An 18,567-nucleotide genomic window follows, 5' to 3' on the forward strand; every position below is an offset into this window, starting at 1 on the left:
ATACTACTACTACTAATGACAATGTTTTCTATTGCAAACATTAAGTGCAGCAAAGCCAGTTGGGACCTGAATATTTTCACGCATCTTATGCAGACAAAGCTGTTGTCTGCCGGCGATCTATTCCAGTTTTCATTTGGTCTTCTGCCGCTGTCCTCAATAAGGAAAATAATTTAAATTCAATGGCATGAAAATAAAAACTCACACAAGAGCTGGAGCCGCGTCAGCTATTGCTTCATCTGAAGGAACAAATGCCGTGTAGGGTCCATACTGCATCAGGTCTGTAGTTAGACGTGCTTTCTCAGCTAGAGCAATAAACTTGTTCAGTTTCAGCTCGCGAGCTGTGCCTATGATATTATCGAGTGGCTTCTCTGAAGTAGAAACATCCAAGGACATTAGACAATATGGACACACACACACACACACACACAAACACACACACACTTTCTAGCTAGATTAACATGTGAATACATAAAATCAGGTTATAAACAATCACAATATTTGTTTTTTGTTGTTTTTCAAGATAAATGAATAAAATGTAATAAACAAGATTAAACCTACAACAATAACAAATCATAGGTGACACTTATAGATTCACACAAAGGTGACACTTATAGATTCACACAAAGGTGACACTTATAGATTCACACAAAGGTGACACTTATAGATTCACACAAAGGTGACACTTATAGATTCACACAAAGGTGACACTTATAGATTCACACAAAGGTGACACTTATAGATTCACACAAAGGTGACACTTATAGATTCACACAAAAGTCTGCCGTTTAATAACTAGTGCAGATAAAAGGACAGCTTTCAACAATCACAACTATCGATAACGTCAACCCTCTGTATAAAGTAAATATTTGAAGCCTAATTGCCTGCTATCTCTAGCACCCAATGCACGCGGTCCTGCTTGTTGATTGTTTGAATACCGCCTGCATGACAAGGGTTAATTTAATGAACCCATTTACTCTATTTAATCAAGCACATTTAGTGTATAATGTGCTGATTTGTATGTCCATCTCATTAGTAACTATAGAGTGAGATGTAACTAACCAATGGTACAACCAAGTTCTCTGCTTCTCTTGGCAAATCCAGGACAGCAGTCCCATCTCTCATATCTGTAAGATCATTCAAAAATGTATTGCTACATTAAGAGCAACGGTTTTAGAATTCGGTCATCTTGTAGTCTGTCTTGTAGTCTGTCTTGTAGTCAGTCTTGTAGTCTGTCTTGCTGTCTTGTAGTCTGTCTTGTAATCTGTCTTGTAGTCAGTCTTGTAGTCTGTCTTGTAGTCTGTCTTGTAGTCTGTCTTGTAGTCTGTCTTGTAGTCTGTCTTGTAGTCTGTCTTGTAGTCAGTCTTGCTGTCTTATAGTCTGTTTTGCTGTCTTGTAGTCTGTCTTGTAGTCTGTCTTGTAGTCTGTCTTGTAGTCTGTCTTGTGGTCTGTCTTGTAGTCTATCTTGCTGTCTTGTAGTCTGTCTTGTAGTCTGTCTTGCTGTCTTGTAGTCTGTCGTGTAGTCCGTCTTGTAGTCTGTCTTGTAGTCTGTCTTGTAGTCTGTCTTGTAGTCTGTCTTGTAGTCTGTCGTGTAGTCTGTCTTGTAGTCTGTCTTGTAGTCTGTCTTGTAGTCTGTCTTGCTGTCTTGTAGTCTGTCTTACTGTCTTGTAGTCTGTCTTGTAGTCTGTCTTGTAGTCTGTCAGCATCACATTAGGAACAATATTCAAGATTTTCAGAAGTGCGTTTGAAAGGAAGATATGCCAATGAATTACAAAGTAAATATTTAGCAAGCCCGAGCTTTAGGGAGAATCAAACTATGAACTATGAAATCTGACATTAAATAGCAAAGTATAAAAAAAAGGAAAACATCATAATTAGGAATACTAGAAGTTTTGACGACCTAATGCTCTGAGGTCATTGAGTTCATTAATATTTAGTTTTAAGAACAAATAATCCTGTTCACATATGTATACAAATTTGATACATGGATGTTTTGTGTTTTATGAATTTTAAATAAATTCTTGTTTCAGTAAGTCAATTCAATAGTCATACAAACAAAGGAGTAATTGTATATTTTTTGTTTAGATGACACTAGAAGTCAATACCTATATCTATATTACAAGCACAAAGAGCTCTGACTGACGCATCAATATTTCTGCCACTTGCCACGGACGAAAAAAAAACACGAAAATGTAACCAGTATTGGCGTGTGCCTGTAACAACTAAGAATCATTTACGATCGAAACCGCAGCATTTAGATTTACCGAAAACGATTTTCTATAAGTAACTTTTTTAAGTAAATCCACCATTTTAGTTTTTGTGCGTAATTTTCAGATTTTTAAAAAATAGTGTATTTGCACAATTTAATTGAGTAATTCTATCTACAAAGAAGTTGAAACGGAATTGATAACCTCGAGACGAAGATAAGTTGTAACATGATGGTGTTGGACAGCCTTTCAATTAGTTCAATAAAATAATGAGAAGTCGAAGAAAATAAATATATTGTCTTTTGTATGGGATTTATAAGGCTCAGAATTGGGTGTGGGGAATACGTGATATTGGTAATCGAATTCACAGGTTTAACAAAAATATGTGTTTGCGAGGGATAGCGTGATAATAGTAGATATTAGATACAAAAATTTAAGTGTTTTGAGGGGCGCTGAAAGGGGGAGGGTGAAAAAAGGGAGGGGTTGAAAAGTAATATAGAATTCACAGATCAGAAGAGAGCTGTTTGGGAGAAATATTTAAAGTAGGTCATTCCAATTAAACGTAATATATACTATTATTATACTTTTATATACTTACCAAACGGGGCAGTTTTGTGGGGATACGACCAAAGTATTATGTGAGGATTTGCAGGGTGTAATAAGCAAATAAACAATTTATAGAATTGGGACAGATCAATGTGAAAGTTTAGATAGATAGATAGATAGATAGATAGATAGATAGATAGATACTTTTCTGGTGCTATTTAAAGCTTTCTCTTGAGCTCTAAGCTAAAGTAGGCCAACAAATATTTAATGAAATGTTTACTTTAAATAAATGTAAATAAAAATGGCGTAGCCCTAAATAAAATGTCAACCCTTTTTTAAACTTCTATTGGCTAAAATATTAACGTTTTTTTTAACGGAAAGTTATTTCACATAAGCTAATGTATTGCTTCCCCTTTCTATAACCAGGAAATGTGAGGAGTATCACACTAGTGCAGCTATCAACTGGCATGGCTCACATCTGCAGCATACAACTGTTTAAACACAGTTTCAAAAATCTCAGATCATTAAATTTCAAAATCAAGTTCTTGTTTTTTTAAATTCATTAAGTTATCTTTTTTTTTAAATTAAATGCTGAGTTCTTTTGTAAACCAAAAATTAACACTGCATACAAAATAAAAAAATTCCAAAAAGTTTATGTTTATTTATTTTAGAATGAATCCTAGTATGTTGCTATGGTCTTTTTCAGGTAATTTATTTTGAATAGAAACTTCAACAGGAGTTTAAGATCCTGAGCATCAAATTTGTATGTCTTGTATGAATAACTAATCACATTATAGATCTATTTAATCACTCAAAAGCTAAAATAACTCATATAAAGATCTAGAAACTATTATCGTAAAAGGTCTAGCTGGTACTCATGTAAAGTGTCTAGTAAGCACTCATGTAAAGTGTCTAGCAAGTACTCATGTAAAGTGTCTAGCAAGTACTCATGTAAATTGTCTAGCAAGCACTCACGTAAAAGATCTAGCAAGTACTCATGTAAATTGTCTAGCAAGTACTCGTGTAAAGTGTCTAGCAAGTACTCATGTAAAGTGTCTAGCAAGTACTCATGTAAAGTGTCTAGCAAGTACTCATGTAAAGTGTCTAGCAAGTACTCATGTAAAGTGTCTAGCAAGTAATAACGTAAAAGATCTAGCTGGTACTCATGTAAAGTGTCTAGCAAGTACTCATGTAATAAGTAAAGTTTCTAGCAAGTACTCAAGTAAAAGATCTAGCTGGTACTCATGTAAAGTGTCTAGCAAGTACTCATGTAATAAGTAAAGTTTCTAGCAAGTACTCACGTAAAAGATCTAGCTGGTACTAATGTCAAGTGTCTAGCAAGTACTCATGTAATGAGTAAAGTGTCTAGCAAGTACTCACGTAAAAGATCTAGCTGGTACTCATGTCAAGTGTCTAGCAAGTACTCATGTAATGAGTAAAGTGTCTAGCAAGTACTCACGTAAAAGATCTAGCTGGTACTCATGTCAAGTGTCTAGCAAGTACTCATGTAATGAGTAAAGTGTCTAGCAAGTACTCATGTAATGAGTAAAGTTTCTAGCAAGTACTCATGTAAAAGATCTACCTGGTACTCATGTAAAGCGTCTAGCAAGTACTCATGTAATGAGTAAAGTGTCTAGCAAGTACTCATATTAAGTGTCTAGCAAGTACTCATGTAATGAGTAAAGTGTCTAGCAAGTACTCATATAAAGTGTCTAGCAAATACTCATGTAATGAGTAAAGTGTCTAGCAAGTACTCATATAAGTGTCTAGCACAGTGTTTCTCAAACTTTTTTGTCTGCCGGCACAGTAAACAAACTACAAAAATGTCGCGGCACACCAAGAAGAGCAACAGTTGTTTTATAATAAAAAGAATAAAAGATTTAACCTGTTTTTAAGTATTACATTTAATGTGAAGGGTGTGCCTGTTTTTGAGTGCAAATACGATCTAATATAGGCTCCAAAGTCGACAAACAAACTCGCATTTCATCGTCTATTGTAAGAAATCTCTCTCTTTTCTTAGACTTGATTTCAGTCAGTGCTGAAAATTCAAACTCACAAAACCATGAAGATGCAAATGGAATAATTATTTTGATTGCTTTTAAACTGATTGCAGGATATAACTTGTTGATTGAATCCAAAACACATCCAGGCTTTCTCGGCAAAACGTGACTTAAGAACTGCATCGTTTTTTAAATCAATGAGCTGCTCTTCTTCTTCAGTTGTCAGATTTGTAGCTTCATTGTTTCCAAATGGAGAGCTGACCCATCCATATTCATTGAGAGCATCTCTGCGGATCATGCAGTGAACAACTAATACATTTGGATTTTCTTGACGCACAAGAGTGACGAATCCCTTACTATTTCCCTGCATGGAAGGACAGCCATCGGTGCAAACGCTGACACAGTTTTTCCACTGTAGTTTCAATAGCAAAATGTTTTCGTTCACCACTTTGAAAATATCTTCGTCTTTGGTCGTAGTTGGTAATTCTTTGCAAAATAATAATTCGTTGACACATTTTTCATCCTTTATGAACCGAATAAAAGCTAGCAGCTGGGCTTTGCTGCTAACATCAGTGGATTCATCAACTTGAAGAGACCACAGGAGAGACACTTCATCGTCAGTCACGTCGAAGTGTTCGCAGATTTGATCTCGTAAATCTGACGATAAGTCTTCAATTCTGCGCAAGATAGTACCATTTGACAAAGGAACTTTTTTAACTTTTTCGGCGGCATCGGGTCCAAGGATAGTTTCAACAACTATTGCTAAAGATGGTGCAATGGCTGATTCAGCCTCTGTGTGTGCTTTCTTGCGTTTTCCTAATAACTGAGCAACCTTATAACTTCCAATTAATCCATTTCTGGCAGCTTTAGGTAGTTCGTAAGTTTCTTAGCTTGTTTATTTTGTTGAGCCCTGACGTTTTCCAAGTATTCCTTCGGTTGCGCTTTTACAGCTGGATGTTTTGTTTCCAAGTGTCTCTTCAATTGGCTTGAAACAAGCGCCTCAGAGTTGCATTGCAGATCAGACAGAATGGAAATGGAGCATCTTCAGGTCTAGAAGATATGAAACCATATCCGATGCAATCTTCTTTGTACCTTCGATTGGTTCCTTGCTTTTCATTGAACGCTTTCGCAGTTTCATTTTTGCTAACGTATTTCTCCATGGATAACAATGAATAAGGCTTAGTGATAATTTGTTATTAGTAGCATACACCTAAACAATTTACAAGAAACACATCGCTTATTATTATCGTTACCAATTCAAGAACTGCTGTGCGTCTGCTAAGGTGGCCTAAATTTGAGTCATTATAATAATATATGTATAGTGGACAATTCCATAACCTGAATAGCTAACACCCCTTTCCGTCACTATGGAGCAATCCACTACTATTACTGGTCGTTGCAAGTGGAGATGTCGTTGCAACGTAAAATAAAAATTTAATATTATGCAGACCTGTGTAACGCTGCACGTGTGGCGTTCTGAAAACTCCCGCGGCACACCTGCAAATCTTCGGCGGCACACTAGTGTGCCGCGGCACACAGTTTGAGAAACACTGGTCTAGCAAGTACTCATATAAGTGTCTAGCAAGTACTCATATAAAGTGTCTAGCAAGTACTCGTGTAATGAGTAAAGTGTCTAGCAAGAACTCATATAAAGTGTCTAGCAAGTACTCATGTAATGAGTAAAGTGTCTAGCAAGTACTCATATAAAGTGTCTAGCAAGTACTCATGTAAAGTGTCTAGCAAGTACTCATGTAAAGTGTCTAGCAAATACTCATGTAATGAGTAAAGTGTCTAGCAAGAACTCATATAAAGTGTCTAGCAAGTACTCATGTAATGAGTAAAGTGTCTAGCAAGTACTCATATAAAGTGTCTAGCAAGTACTCATATAAAGTGTCTAGCAAGTACTCATATAAAGTGTCTAGCAAGTACTCATATAAAGTGTCCAGCAAGTACTCATGTAAAGTGTCTAGCAAGTACTCATGTAATGAGTAAAGTGTCTAGCAAGTACTCATATAAAGTGTCTAGCAAGTACTCATATAAAGTGTCTAGCAAGTACTCATGTAAAGTGTCTAGCAAGTACTCATGTAATGAGTAAAGTGTCTAGCAAGTACTCATGTAAAGTGTCTAGCAAGTACTCATGTAAAGTGTCTAGCAAGTACTCATATAAAGTGTCTAGCAAGTACTCATGTAAAGTGTCTAGCAAGTACTCATGTAATGAGTAAAGTGTCTAGCAAGTACTCATATAAAGTGTCTAGCAAGTACTCATATAAAGTGTCTAGCAAGTACTCATATAAAGTGTCTAGCAAGTACTCATGTAATGAGTAAAGTGTCTAGCAAGTACTCATATAAAGTGTCTAGCAAGTACTCATATTAAGTGTCTAGCATGTACTCATGTAAAGTGTCTAGCAAGTACTCATATAAAGTGTCTAGCAAGTACTCATGTAATGAGTAAAGTGTCTAGCAAGTACTCACGTAAAAGATCTAGCTGGTACTCATGTCAAGTGTCTAGCAAGTACTCATGTAATGATTAAAGTGTCTAGCAAGTACTCATGTAATGAGTAAAGTGTCTAGCAAGTACTCACGTAAAAGATGAAGCAACTACTCACGTTGGTCGCTCACAAATCATCTTCAGATGGTCAGCAACACAATGAGTGAAGTATTTATCTTGCCTCCCGTAGACTTGCAGGACTTTACACATGTTTGGTCTGAAAGAATACACAGATCAATATCATTACAGGCTCACTTCACTTGGATTTTTTTCGAATGCACGAATTATCTTATCTTATCTAATATAATACAGACGTTACTTCACAAAAAAAGATGATTACGTCCTACGCGTCATGCATTAAGTTATGCATATTAACCAATGACTTAAATTCTTAAATTTTTTAAGTCACTGGTTTTCCTGGCTAGCTCAGGCTCTAATAGTACCAGGGAAGAAGGAGTATTTGTACACATTTTTCCTAGCATATGGGACGAAGAATGTGCCTTTATCTTTGTGTCTTTCTGAGTATTTTATTAAATTTTGTTTTCGTATTTGAAGATTATGGTTCAGTGTTTTATGTATACTACTTTACTTTTGAGTCTTCTGTCCTGAAGGCTTTCTAAATTTAGTGATTTTACTAAAGGTGTTACTCTAGTCAAATGTGAATATTCGTCCGTAACGAATCTCACTTCTATATTTTGTGTCTGTTCTAGTTTCTTAATGTTTTCTTGAGTTGAGGGGTCCCAAACAGAGGATGCATATTCTATTATTGGCCTAACCAAGGTTAAATTCTCCTTTTAATGGCGCTATTCATGTTGTATACATTTTCTTAGACTTAATGCATGACCATAGGTTTTTGTTGTTATCTTTAGATATTATATTGTTTATGTATTCACACTGCAGCTGTCTGCTTATTTTTTGGGTGTTTAATTTTTATATAATTTTTATAAACTCTTTTTGCCTTAGTTTCTTTAAATTTTCTATATAGGTTTTCCTTCTGTTTACAAAGCTTCTGTAATCTATTGTTAAAAGAGCATAAAATAAAATTTTGTTTGACTAAAATTGTGTTCATCTGGACTGCTAAATACTTCACGCTTTCTCTTTGTTGGTTTTACTTACTTTACTTAATCCTGTGTACTCCCAGGAGAGCATAAGGCCGCAACCACACCTCTCCATCGAACTCGGCTCTGAGCAGTTCGTTTTGATGAGTTCTTCTTATATCTTAGTCTAGTTTGGTGTCTTCTTATTATATACTTGTCTAGTTTAATGACTTCTTATTATATCCTAGTCTAGTTTAGTGACTTCTTATAATATCTTAGTCTAGTTTGGTGTCTTCTTATTATATCTTAGTCTAGTTTAATGACTTCTTATTATATCTTAGTCTAGTTTGATGACTTCTTATTATATCTTAGTCTAGTTTGATGACTTCTTATTATATCTTAGTCTAGTTTAATGACTTTTTATTATATCTTAGTCTAGTTTAATGACTTCTTATTATATCTTAGTCTAGTTTGATGACTTCTTATTATATCTTAGTCTAGTTTGATGACTTCTTATTATATCCTAGTCTAGTTGGATTTAAGTAAATAACAAAAAGCTACGTTTTTTAACCGTTACTATTTGATTATTGGTTTGTAACTCCGGATATGGTCAAATTGACTAATTGAATTGTCAACTTTGATTTTGTGCATATGTTAATATTTATATATTTTTTTTCTTCTATATATATATATATATATAGAACTTGATTCAAATTCAAAGAAACTTCTAAAAAATGAATGTAACTTTTATTTACAATAAATACGCAGATTTCAACTTCAATGTAGATGTATGTAAAAAAAAATGAAATGTTCAGCAATTGAATCTAGCCAACAACTTATTTTAAACTACACTCCTTATTGCACCTCGTCTCCCACGCTCATCTTCTCTACCCTCTTTATAAGCTCAACTGCAATGGGCTTACTCGTGGTTACATTAGAATCTATTCAACCTTTACAAATTATCCGCTACATCAGAATATAACGGCTCACACACTGTACTTCAAAATAATGTTATAACCCTGCCATGCACACCGCCATCCAAGATAGTGCAGAAGGTGCGCACTATTAGTGACTAGACTAGGAAGGAGGTTGGCATTAGACAGAAGAGAAGGATTTCCGCCTAAGTCTAGAACCGATATGAAGATGCTGTGTTCAAGGCAGACGTGATGTCCTCGTGTAGATAAGCATCTTTATCTCGTTGAGCTGTCTCCCTTCAGTTACTGCATTGGTGTCTGCCTTGAGCTCAGCATTTATTTTCATATCGTCTGTAGCATCTCAATTCCATTGCTAGGATCCCCCTCTCTAGCTCTGCAGTCAGCGTCCAAGACTCATAAGTATATAAAAATGTGGCCATGACCAGGGAGAACATCAATCTGATTTAGGTGCCGAGGGCCAAGCCCTTGTCTTTCCAAATTATTTTCAGTTTTGAAAGGACTGCTGCGGACTGTGCTTTTCGGGCGAGAAAGACAGTCGACAAATCTTGCTTGGTGTCCCAACGGTCCAACAGACTAAGGGATAGGTAAAGGTAAGGTAAAAAGCTGCTGTCAGGTTTAATCAGTCGTCTGCTTTTGCTAAAGGAGATTATTACCACTTTGGTGTCACCCCTGATGGGTGTCACCCGGTGCAGGCAGCACCCCCCTTGTGATGCCACTGCGGTATAGTCTGATTATTTCACACTCAACTAATAGCGACGTAGTTCCTTATCATTATTTCGTTTTATCTATTATCTTGTAGATTGTTTTTTTTTTTAGTGTGTATTAGCGGTATACATCTCCTTCATTGATTTTCCCATGCAGAAAGCGACAAGTGTACAGGTTTGTGTGGTTTAATTAAATGAATGTAAGTGATATCTTCATACAGGTTTCCTTTGAACTAATAATTAGTTAATGCCTTGTGTAAATGTAAATAACTTACATCTAAGACACGTTTAATTGCCACACATGCTTTCATGCTCAAGGACTATAATTTATATTAGAACTCGAGGTCTCGAGCCTCCAAAAGAGAAGGCCACAGAGCAAGTCAAGTACTTATTAAATAAAAGGATTTATAGGCTTTTATTAGTTTTAATTTTTTAGCAAACGACCTAATTCTCTACACAGGGCTTATCTCCCCTAAGCTTTGTACATTTTGTAAATAAAACCAAATGAATTCATTACGACTTTCAAGTGGATAAATCTCATCAAATCTCATCAAATCTCTCGGGTGACTTTGATGTCTCGGTAACATGCGTGCACTTTAAATGTTTTATAACTGACTGACTGATTGCCGTGATTGTAAAGTAGAGATGCAATAGAATCATTTTGCAGACGATAGTTTATTAAAGTATTCCACTCTTCAAGAATGTGGACCATAGCAAAAATTATTAGACATTCGCAGATATATATTGTTACCAGTCACAAAAATTATGAGATAAAAAGACATATAGGAAGTAGTTATTGTTGAACGTTACATCGAAGGACTTTATCTGTTTCTGCAGCAAAAATAAAAGTTGACAAGATTCGAACTATGTCGATAGTTTGAACAGATGCATATAGTCTTACAAAGACGTTCGATTTGAAATATTGTTGTAACTGTATTGGCGGAGTGATGAGTTAATTTTCATGTGACCAACTGACATATGCAACACAATGTCACGTGCTGAATGGCAGTCAACTGTGTCAATGGACAAGGGACAGTACTAGTATGGCCATTACAAGCAAAAATCGCACGTGATTGGTCATTTGATCGAAAACCTTCAGGAAAAAAACAGAGGCTGAGTGTGTAAGGCAGTTCATTTCAGACAGCGAGGAGACTGGACTGTTTAAGAAGTCAGTCCGGGTGGAGTGAGTCCTCCAATGAAGCAGTACGAGTCCTGGACGAGATAGAGAGACAGAAGAGTTAAGTACGGCAGTACTGTGATGTACAGTGTAGTCAGTTGATTGTGTAGCCAATTGTGTCGTATTGGCTGTTATTGGTTTATTTACTCCTTCAACACAAGCTGCTCATATCAAACACTATATTCAGACTCTCAACGTGAAAGGAACTTCCTGGATGCATCCCCCGCTCAAGACATTGACACCTTAAAGACTAGTGTTTCACAAACTTTTGACCTATGTGTACACCTTTTATAATTTTTGTGATGCTAAGTACCCTCGCCCAGCCCCCACCCTCGCCCAGCCCCCACCCTCCCAATGTACTTGCATCTATGAGAAGAATGAAATTGTTTGTGTTGATAAGACGCTAAAGGAAACCAAGCTTGTCATTCAACAGCTAGCAAGGAGAAAAGCCTCAGGAGTTAACTCCATTCCCGCAGAACTCTACAAAAAGGGTGGATTAGCCCTGATTGAAAGACTTCATGAGCTGTTCTTAATTATGTGAAAGCAAGAGTCAATAGCACAAGACTTTAAAGGTGCTACAAGTGTTCATCTATACAAGCCAAAAGGAAACCACCAAATCTGCGACAACCACAGAGGAATATCTCTTCTCTATTGCTAGGAAAATTCTCGCACGCATCCTACTAAATCGGCTCATGCATCATCTAGAACATGGTCTACTACCAGAAAGCCAATGCGGCTTCTGAAAGGAGCATGGAACCATTTCGTGATCTTTGCGGCAAGGCAGCGCCAGGAAAAATGCCAAGAACATATTGCTGACCTCTTCTCAATATATGTCGACCTAACAAAGGCATTTGACACTGTTAGCAGAGAAGGAATCTGGAAGATCATGTCTAAGTATGGATGTCCACAAAAGTTCATAATCATAGTGAGACTTATTCATGATGGCATGAAGTCTCGTTTCCAGGAAAGTGGAGAACCATCAGAGCCATTCGAAGTATCAAACAAGGCTGTGTCCTAGCACCCAAACTGTTCAGTATTATGTTCTCTGCTATGCTGATAGGTGCATTCACAAACAGAGATAATAACGGGATAAATCTAACATACAGAGTTGATGGTGGCCTATTCAACCCGAGGCAGCTCAAAGCAAAAAACAACAACAAAATCAGCAGTAATCATGGACCTGCTATTTGCTGACGATTGTGCCCTAAATGCCTACTCTGAAAATGATCTTCAGAGCATCGTCAGGGATTTTTCAAGAGCACGTTCAGACTTTGGCCTAACTATAAACACAAAAAAGACTGAAGTCTTATATTTGCCTGCTCCAGGTAAAGCCTACTCGGATCCAAGTATCTAGATAAATGGACATGATATAAATGCAGTGATAGGGGTCTATCGAGCTGTCATCCTTCCTACATTGCTCTATGCCTCAGAAATGTGGACGTTAAAAATACTGAATGTTTATTGGCAAGACAAAATACCAGATACTGAAGTCCTTCCAAGTGCGAGCATGCAAAGCATCCTCATAATCCTGATACAGTCCCAGCTGCGATGGGCAGGACACGTCTGTAGAATGGAAGACCGCCGCATCCCTAAACGACTCATGTATGGCCAATTAAGTGAAGGAAAGTGCTCACAAGGTGGACAAAGAAAACGCTTCAGGGACACCCTCAAAGCTTTCCTGACCGCCTTCAGCATCAACCCAGCCACCTGGGAGACAGAAGCACATGGCAAAGCATCATGGCGTCGTGCTGTGAAAACTGGCGCATAAAATGCTGAGGACAAGAGAACAGCGCTGGCAGAAGAAAAGCGTCAGAGAAACAATGTTACAAAGACAGCTTGTGTGAAACACAAACTCAAAATCGGCCCCCTGAAGTGGTCCACCAAGGCAGGTAAAAAGGCAGTTTTCAATATATTCAGAAAGAATATCAGAATGAAATTCTATCAAAGGCAAATGACAGAGGAAAATAGAAAAAGAAAGCTGACCGATTGTGTGGTACCCCAGCGGTCCAGCAGACCAAGGGATAGGTGATGATTTGAAGGTGAGGTTAGATATGAAACTGGCCTGATTTCTTATAATGATTATAATGATTGTCTAATTCTACTTGTTTTGTAAAGAGTCAACCTCTGATTTTGTAAAGAGTTAATCTCTGATTCAAAGCCTCAAGAAAACGAAAACATTTCCGTAAAAAACAAGATTACAAAGAGAGTTTGTGTTACACAAACTCAGAGGCGGCCCCCGTCGAAGTCGGATCCCTGTCGGATCTGCATATTCGCAAATAATATTCAAGAGGTGATTTAATTTTGATGGTCAAAAGTAATAATGTTTCAAAGATTCATTTGCCGTAAATTTAAATTACATAAAAAATAGTAGATTAGTTTTAGTATATTAAAACATTACAATATTGATCAAAACGTTTGGAAATGAAAATCTACACTTTTTTTTTTACACTTTAAGTTTAGAAATTGAAATTCTACATCTTAATCTAGTCTATTTTAGTCTAAACTAGATCTAGAAATTCTAGATCTAGACTCTAAAATAATTTTAATTAGAATATAAATCCAGATCTAGATATACTGTAATAAAAATCTAGATCTAGTTTAAAAAAATCTAGATTAGATCTAAATCAAGATATCATTCCTTTTTTAAACGCGAGTCACATAACGAGGCTTAATAAACATTACTATACCGAGTTCTTTTTTCATTTCATTTGAAGAATTCATTCCATATGACGTCAGAGGGAAAAAAAACCCACTACGTCACACGGCCTAGCTAGACTAAAAATCGCCTTCATCATTACGAGCCATTTATCGAGTGTTCATAGACTTTGGTGCGCCGAGTGCGTTCTTTAAGCATTTCATTTAAAGAATTCATTCCATATGACGTCAAAGGAAAAAAAACACACTACGTCCCACGGCCTAGCTAGAATAAAAATCGCCTTCATCATTACGAGCCATTTATCGAGTGTTCATAGCCATTGGTGCACCGAGTGCGTTCTTTTAGCATTTCATTTAAAGAATTCATTCCATATGACGTCAAAGGAAAAAAAAACACTACGTCACACGGCTTAGTTAGACTAAAATATATTTTCATTAATACGTGCACTTTTTCGAGTGTTAATAGACATTGGTGCACCGAGTGCGTTATTTTAACATTAAATTTAAAGAGTCCATTCATATGACGTCAAAGAAAAAAAATTCCATTACCTCACAATAGGCTAGTACCGGTACCATAAAAAAAATGTCTTTATTTACACGAGATATTTAACAAGGGTTCATAGACATTGGTGCACTGAGTTCTAATAGAATTTATTTAAAAAGGATCAAAGCCGCATTGTTTTTGCGTTTTGTCTGTCAGTCGGTCTGTCCGTCATCTTGATATAAAAAAAGAACCACTAAAAGTTATTAAAAATTGATTAACCTTTATTTTACGTTTCAAAACATCGCAATAATTTTTAGGTATGAACACAATTGAAAAGTTTATATAATAGATTGTTCCGGATGTTTGTATAAATAGTAAAAGAAAAAGAGAATTTCAGATAAATGTAATACCGTTAATTAATTTTTTGGATGGTCTCGTATAAAAATTAGATGTACTACAGCCACGTGGAGAGATTTTTATACCTTACTTTGGAGTTTGGATTCTGTTTTCCTTAAAAATCGGAACATAATATTAACGATAATTAGATTTTTACATGTTTTAGGTAGAAAGTAAAATGTACTGTAAGAGAGTAGTGAGTTAAAATATTTTTCATAAAAATCCGTAAAAACATTATTTCGTAAATGAGAATTCTCGACCTGTATGGCGACATTCATGCACTACGCAAGACAGCAGGGTTTCTGTCCAGGGCTTTTGCAAGAGAGGATTTAAGCCTCTCAAGCCCTCACTCTAATGGAGTTTGATGATGATGATGATGATGAGTAAATTACTTTTTTTTAAAGCCCCGAACAACCTATTGTCGATATTTTTAAAATTTGTTTAAAGATGAAAATACGGAACAATTTGATATTGATAACCAAATTATAGAGACGCATTGTCAAATAATATAAGTGTAATATTAGTAAATTATGCGATTTCAAACAATTATTAGGCATAATTCATGTTTTATAAAACAATATCCGGAACATTTTTACACTTAATGAAATATAAGTCAGTATAGAGATTTTGATTTACCATTAATATGCTATTTACATAAAAAACGGAACAACATATTATTGATAATGTGTTTTTGCAACGTTTAAGCATGGAAATTGAATGAAATATAAGTTAGAAGAGCAAACAAACATTTGTTGGCGTTTATTAGTTTTGCACAAAAAAATCCGGAACACTCAATTTTAGATACTTAAAACTATTGAGATGTTACGGGAGGAACATTAAAGGGTAAATCAGATTTTCAATAGCTTTTAGAGTTCTAGTTTTTTTAACCTTATCTTGACGGACAGACCGACCAACAGACAAAACGCACAAAAATAATCTTCTTTTATTCGGATGGGGGCACTAAACAAAAAATAAATAAAATTTGATTTTTAAAAAAAGGTTTAAGGAATTGGTTTAGCACCTGATCATGTTTCGACGTTACGCTACTGCACGAAAATCGCTGCATAAAAAGTCCATTAAAAAAAATGTGCGTGATATTTACATACAAAGTGCATTATTAGCCTTTATAAACAAACAGAAATGTTTTCTTTTAATTTTAGCAGCTAGTTGACCAGAAAAAACGTCTTTAACTATTATTTATATTTGTTGTAAACATTTCCTGTACATTTTATAAATATATTTGACTTAGTGATACTGAAAATACACAGAAATTGTCAATCTTTGTTAGCATATTGTAACATTGCCTCCCTTACATTTACGTAATTGTTTTAGAATTGGTGTATTTTTATGAAAAAATCGCTTGCATAATTAATTTTATAAATTAAACCTTTTGCTTTTAGAAAACCAAAAGTAGCCGTTGCACCTAAACTTTTGAAGCCGCATTTAATGATGAAATAATATTTTTCATATCTCTTCTAGTTTTCGAGATCTGAGTGTGACAGACGGACAGACGGACATTTTGCACAAACCTAATAGCGGCTTTTTCCCCTTACGGGGGCCGCTAAAAAAAATAATTCTTAAGTCGCAGTGTTCTATGTGACTGCCGGGGCATGATGACCTCTTGCCCTTCCCCCTCTCTACACCTTTCCCCGACATTCCTTGTTGTTATTTTTCTTTAGTCATAAACTGTAGTACCAACCCTATCTTCTTAATATCAACCATCTCCGTCATTCATCAACTATCTTCCTACAAAATGAACAATTTACATAATTCTATTTTGTAACTGTTCCCAATTTTTTGTTAGGGAAAAATGTCAGGCAAGTATTAAATCTATCCAACGTTTTACCTGTTTCCCTTTTCACAAAGTTCTAGACAGTTTCTCTGACAATTATTCAATTTCTTTTTGTAATCAAGATACATTTATCTTTTAATTTCTCTGGTGTGGGAACAACAAATGTCACTGTCCCAGACTGAATAACACTGACTTCACCCGAAACTCCAAGTTCATTTGTCAAGAGGTCAAGAGATCACAGTTTGACCCTAAAGTATTTAGGTGCCATAGCGAACTTTTGCAAGTTTCATTAGATGAAAGGTAAAAAGGAAACAGGTGTTGTCAATATCGATCTAGCCCTGAAATTAACTGTTTCTCTAGGTGGGGGGAAAGAAAAGAGGAGGGGGGCGTTCAGGGGGAAAACAAAGTGCAAAGTCTATAATGGAGGGGAGATTGGGTGCCAGGCGAAGATGTGTGGATGAGTGTTGTCAGCTACATAAAGGGCGCCAGTTTGAGCAGCACACAGACTGCCGGCAGGGGAGAGAGAGGAGGGTGTCTACTGGAAAAGGATTACAGTTGGGGAAGCAGACAAAGGGTGGCGGTGTACAAGGTAGAAAAGAAGACTGCAGTGTAAATACATTTTAACCCATAGAGTTCTGGCATTTTTTCCCAAGGTTCAGAAAACGATTTGCTTTATGCCCAGCGGGTTCTCGAGACAAAGCAACCAGCATCATGTGTTCTGTTTGTTGTGACGTTCATATAGATTTAACCTTTCACCAAATAGCTGCATCCTTCAGCTCACAGAGCAAAAACAAAAAGAGAAAAAAAAACCAGCATGAAAAGGTAATGACTCTTTAACATTCCAGCCTCTTTCTTAACCCAAACAATGATCAATTAGGAGATGTAATGATGTAGTGATGGTAGATTGAGGATGGAATATAATTTATATTATCAACAGAACTCAGCTAAAAGCATTCATTATGGGTGCAGTGGCGTAGCTAGGGATTAGGGGGCCCGGGGGGGGGGAGGGGGGGCTTGACCTCTTTAGAAGCCAGGGCATTTTGACATTTGACATCATGACAGGAGGTAATGTACTAATTGAAATTCGGAGAAGTCTCAGGGGAAATTATCCTCGAGCACGGCCTCCCCCAGGGCTCCGTCCTGTCATGCGTCCTTTTCACGGCCTTCATAAATGACCTACCGGCTCAGCTAAAATGCCAAAAGCTGCTATATGCTGATGATATTGTCCTTAAGAAATCCGGAAGGAGCGCAACCACTACACAAAAAGTGTTGCAAGAAAATCTCCTCACGCTCTGCTCATATACACAAAAAATGGAGGCTAGAAATAAGCACCTTCAAGACGGCCTATTCTCTGTTCGTGCTCGGGACTGGCATTCTAGAGCAACCTTTCCGACTCTCTCCCTTAACGGAGTATCTCTCAGCGTGGAGCAGCTACCCAAGTACCTTGGTGTCACTTTAGATCGCAAACTAAAAATGTGTGAGCACATCCAGGATGTTGTAAGAAAGGCCTCAGGGAAACTTTGCATTGTGCGGAAGCTGGCATCCACGAAGTGGGGAGCCCGAGCAAACATTCTTCGATCACTGTATTTAGCAGCAGTCCAATCACAGATTAACTACAGTCTACCTGTGCCAATCTATAGCTCTAGGACAGCTCTTGAACAGCTTGATAAGATACAGTCCCAAACACTAAGCCCAGTAAATACAGCTGAAATAATGGCTAATGTATGTCCAATAAACCTTAGGAGGGAACGGTCGATACTGACTTTTTTGAGCGGTATAAAAGGCTGGATGAATACCTCCCAGCAAAAAAAAAACTAGTGGATGGTTGGAGATGCAGAAGACGTATCAAGATGCAGTCTTTTGTGCATCATGCCGATAAACTATCTGATAAAGCTGGCCTCTCTACCAATCGACAAAACATTCAACGTTTTCATTGCCTTCTTCCATGGTGTCATCCAACAACATACGCTGGAAACTATTAGACCCTAACGTCAATAAGCTAAGTCATTCCCCTAACGACCTTCAAATTATAGCACTGGAGACCATCAATGTTTTCAAACCCAGTGCAATTTTTGCATATACTGATGGCTCGGCGTTGATAGATTCTGGAAGAGCAGGCTATGGAGCCTTCATCGAGTTTCTTCGCTAG

The 18,567-nt window shown here is 36.7% G+C and overlaps 1 protein-coding gene across 6 annotated transcripts in view; it reads right to left on the reverse strand.

Moving 5' to 3' along the window:
• The window catches only part of LOC106051776 (transforming growth factor-beta-induced protein ig-h3-like), a 115,557-nt gene that overhangs the window by 44,323 nt on the left and 52,667 nt on the right, over positions 1-18,567 (reverse strand). For all 6 annotated transcript variants that reach the window (XM_056038286.1, XM_056038287.1, XM_056038289.1 and 3 more), the window contains exons 3-5: positions 7,357-7,455; positions 1,060-1,124; positions 203-368 (exon numbers count right to left, since the gene is read on the reverse strand). In XM_056038286.1, coding sequence (XP_055894261.1) covers positions 203-368; positions 1,060-1,124; positions 7,357-7,455 — 330 coding nt within the window. The remainder of the gene's footprint in view (positions 1-202; positions 369-1,059; positions 1,125-7,356; positions 7,456-18,567) is intronic.

The sequence above is a fragment of the Biomphalaria glabrata genome, chromosome 8 (genome assembly GCF_947242115.1).
Source record: "Biomphalaria glabrata chromosome 8, xgBioGlab47.1, whole genome shotgun sequence".
Lineage (NCBI taxonomy): Eukaryota > Metazoa > Mollusca > Gastropoda > Planorbidae > Biomphalaria > Biomphalaria glabrata.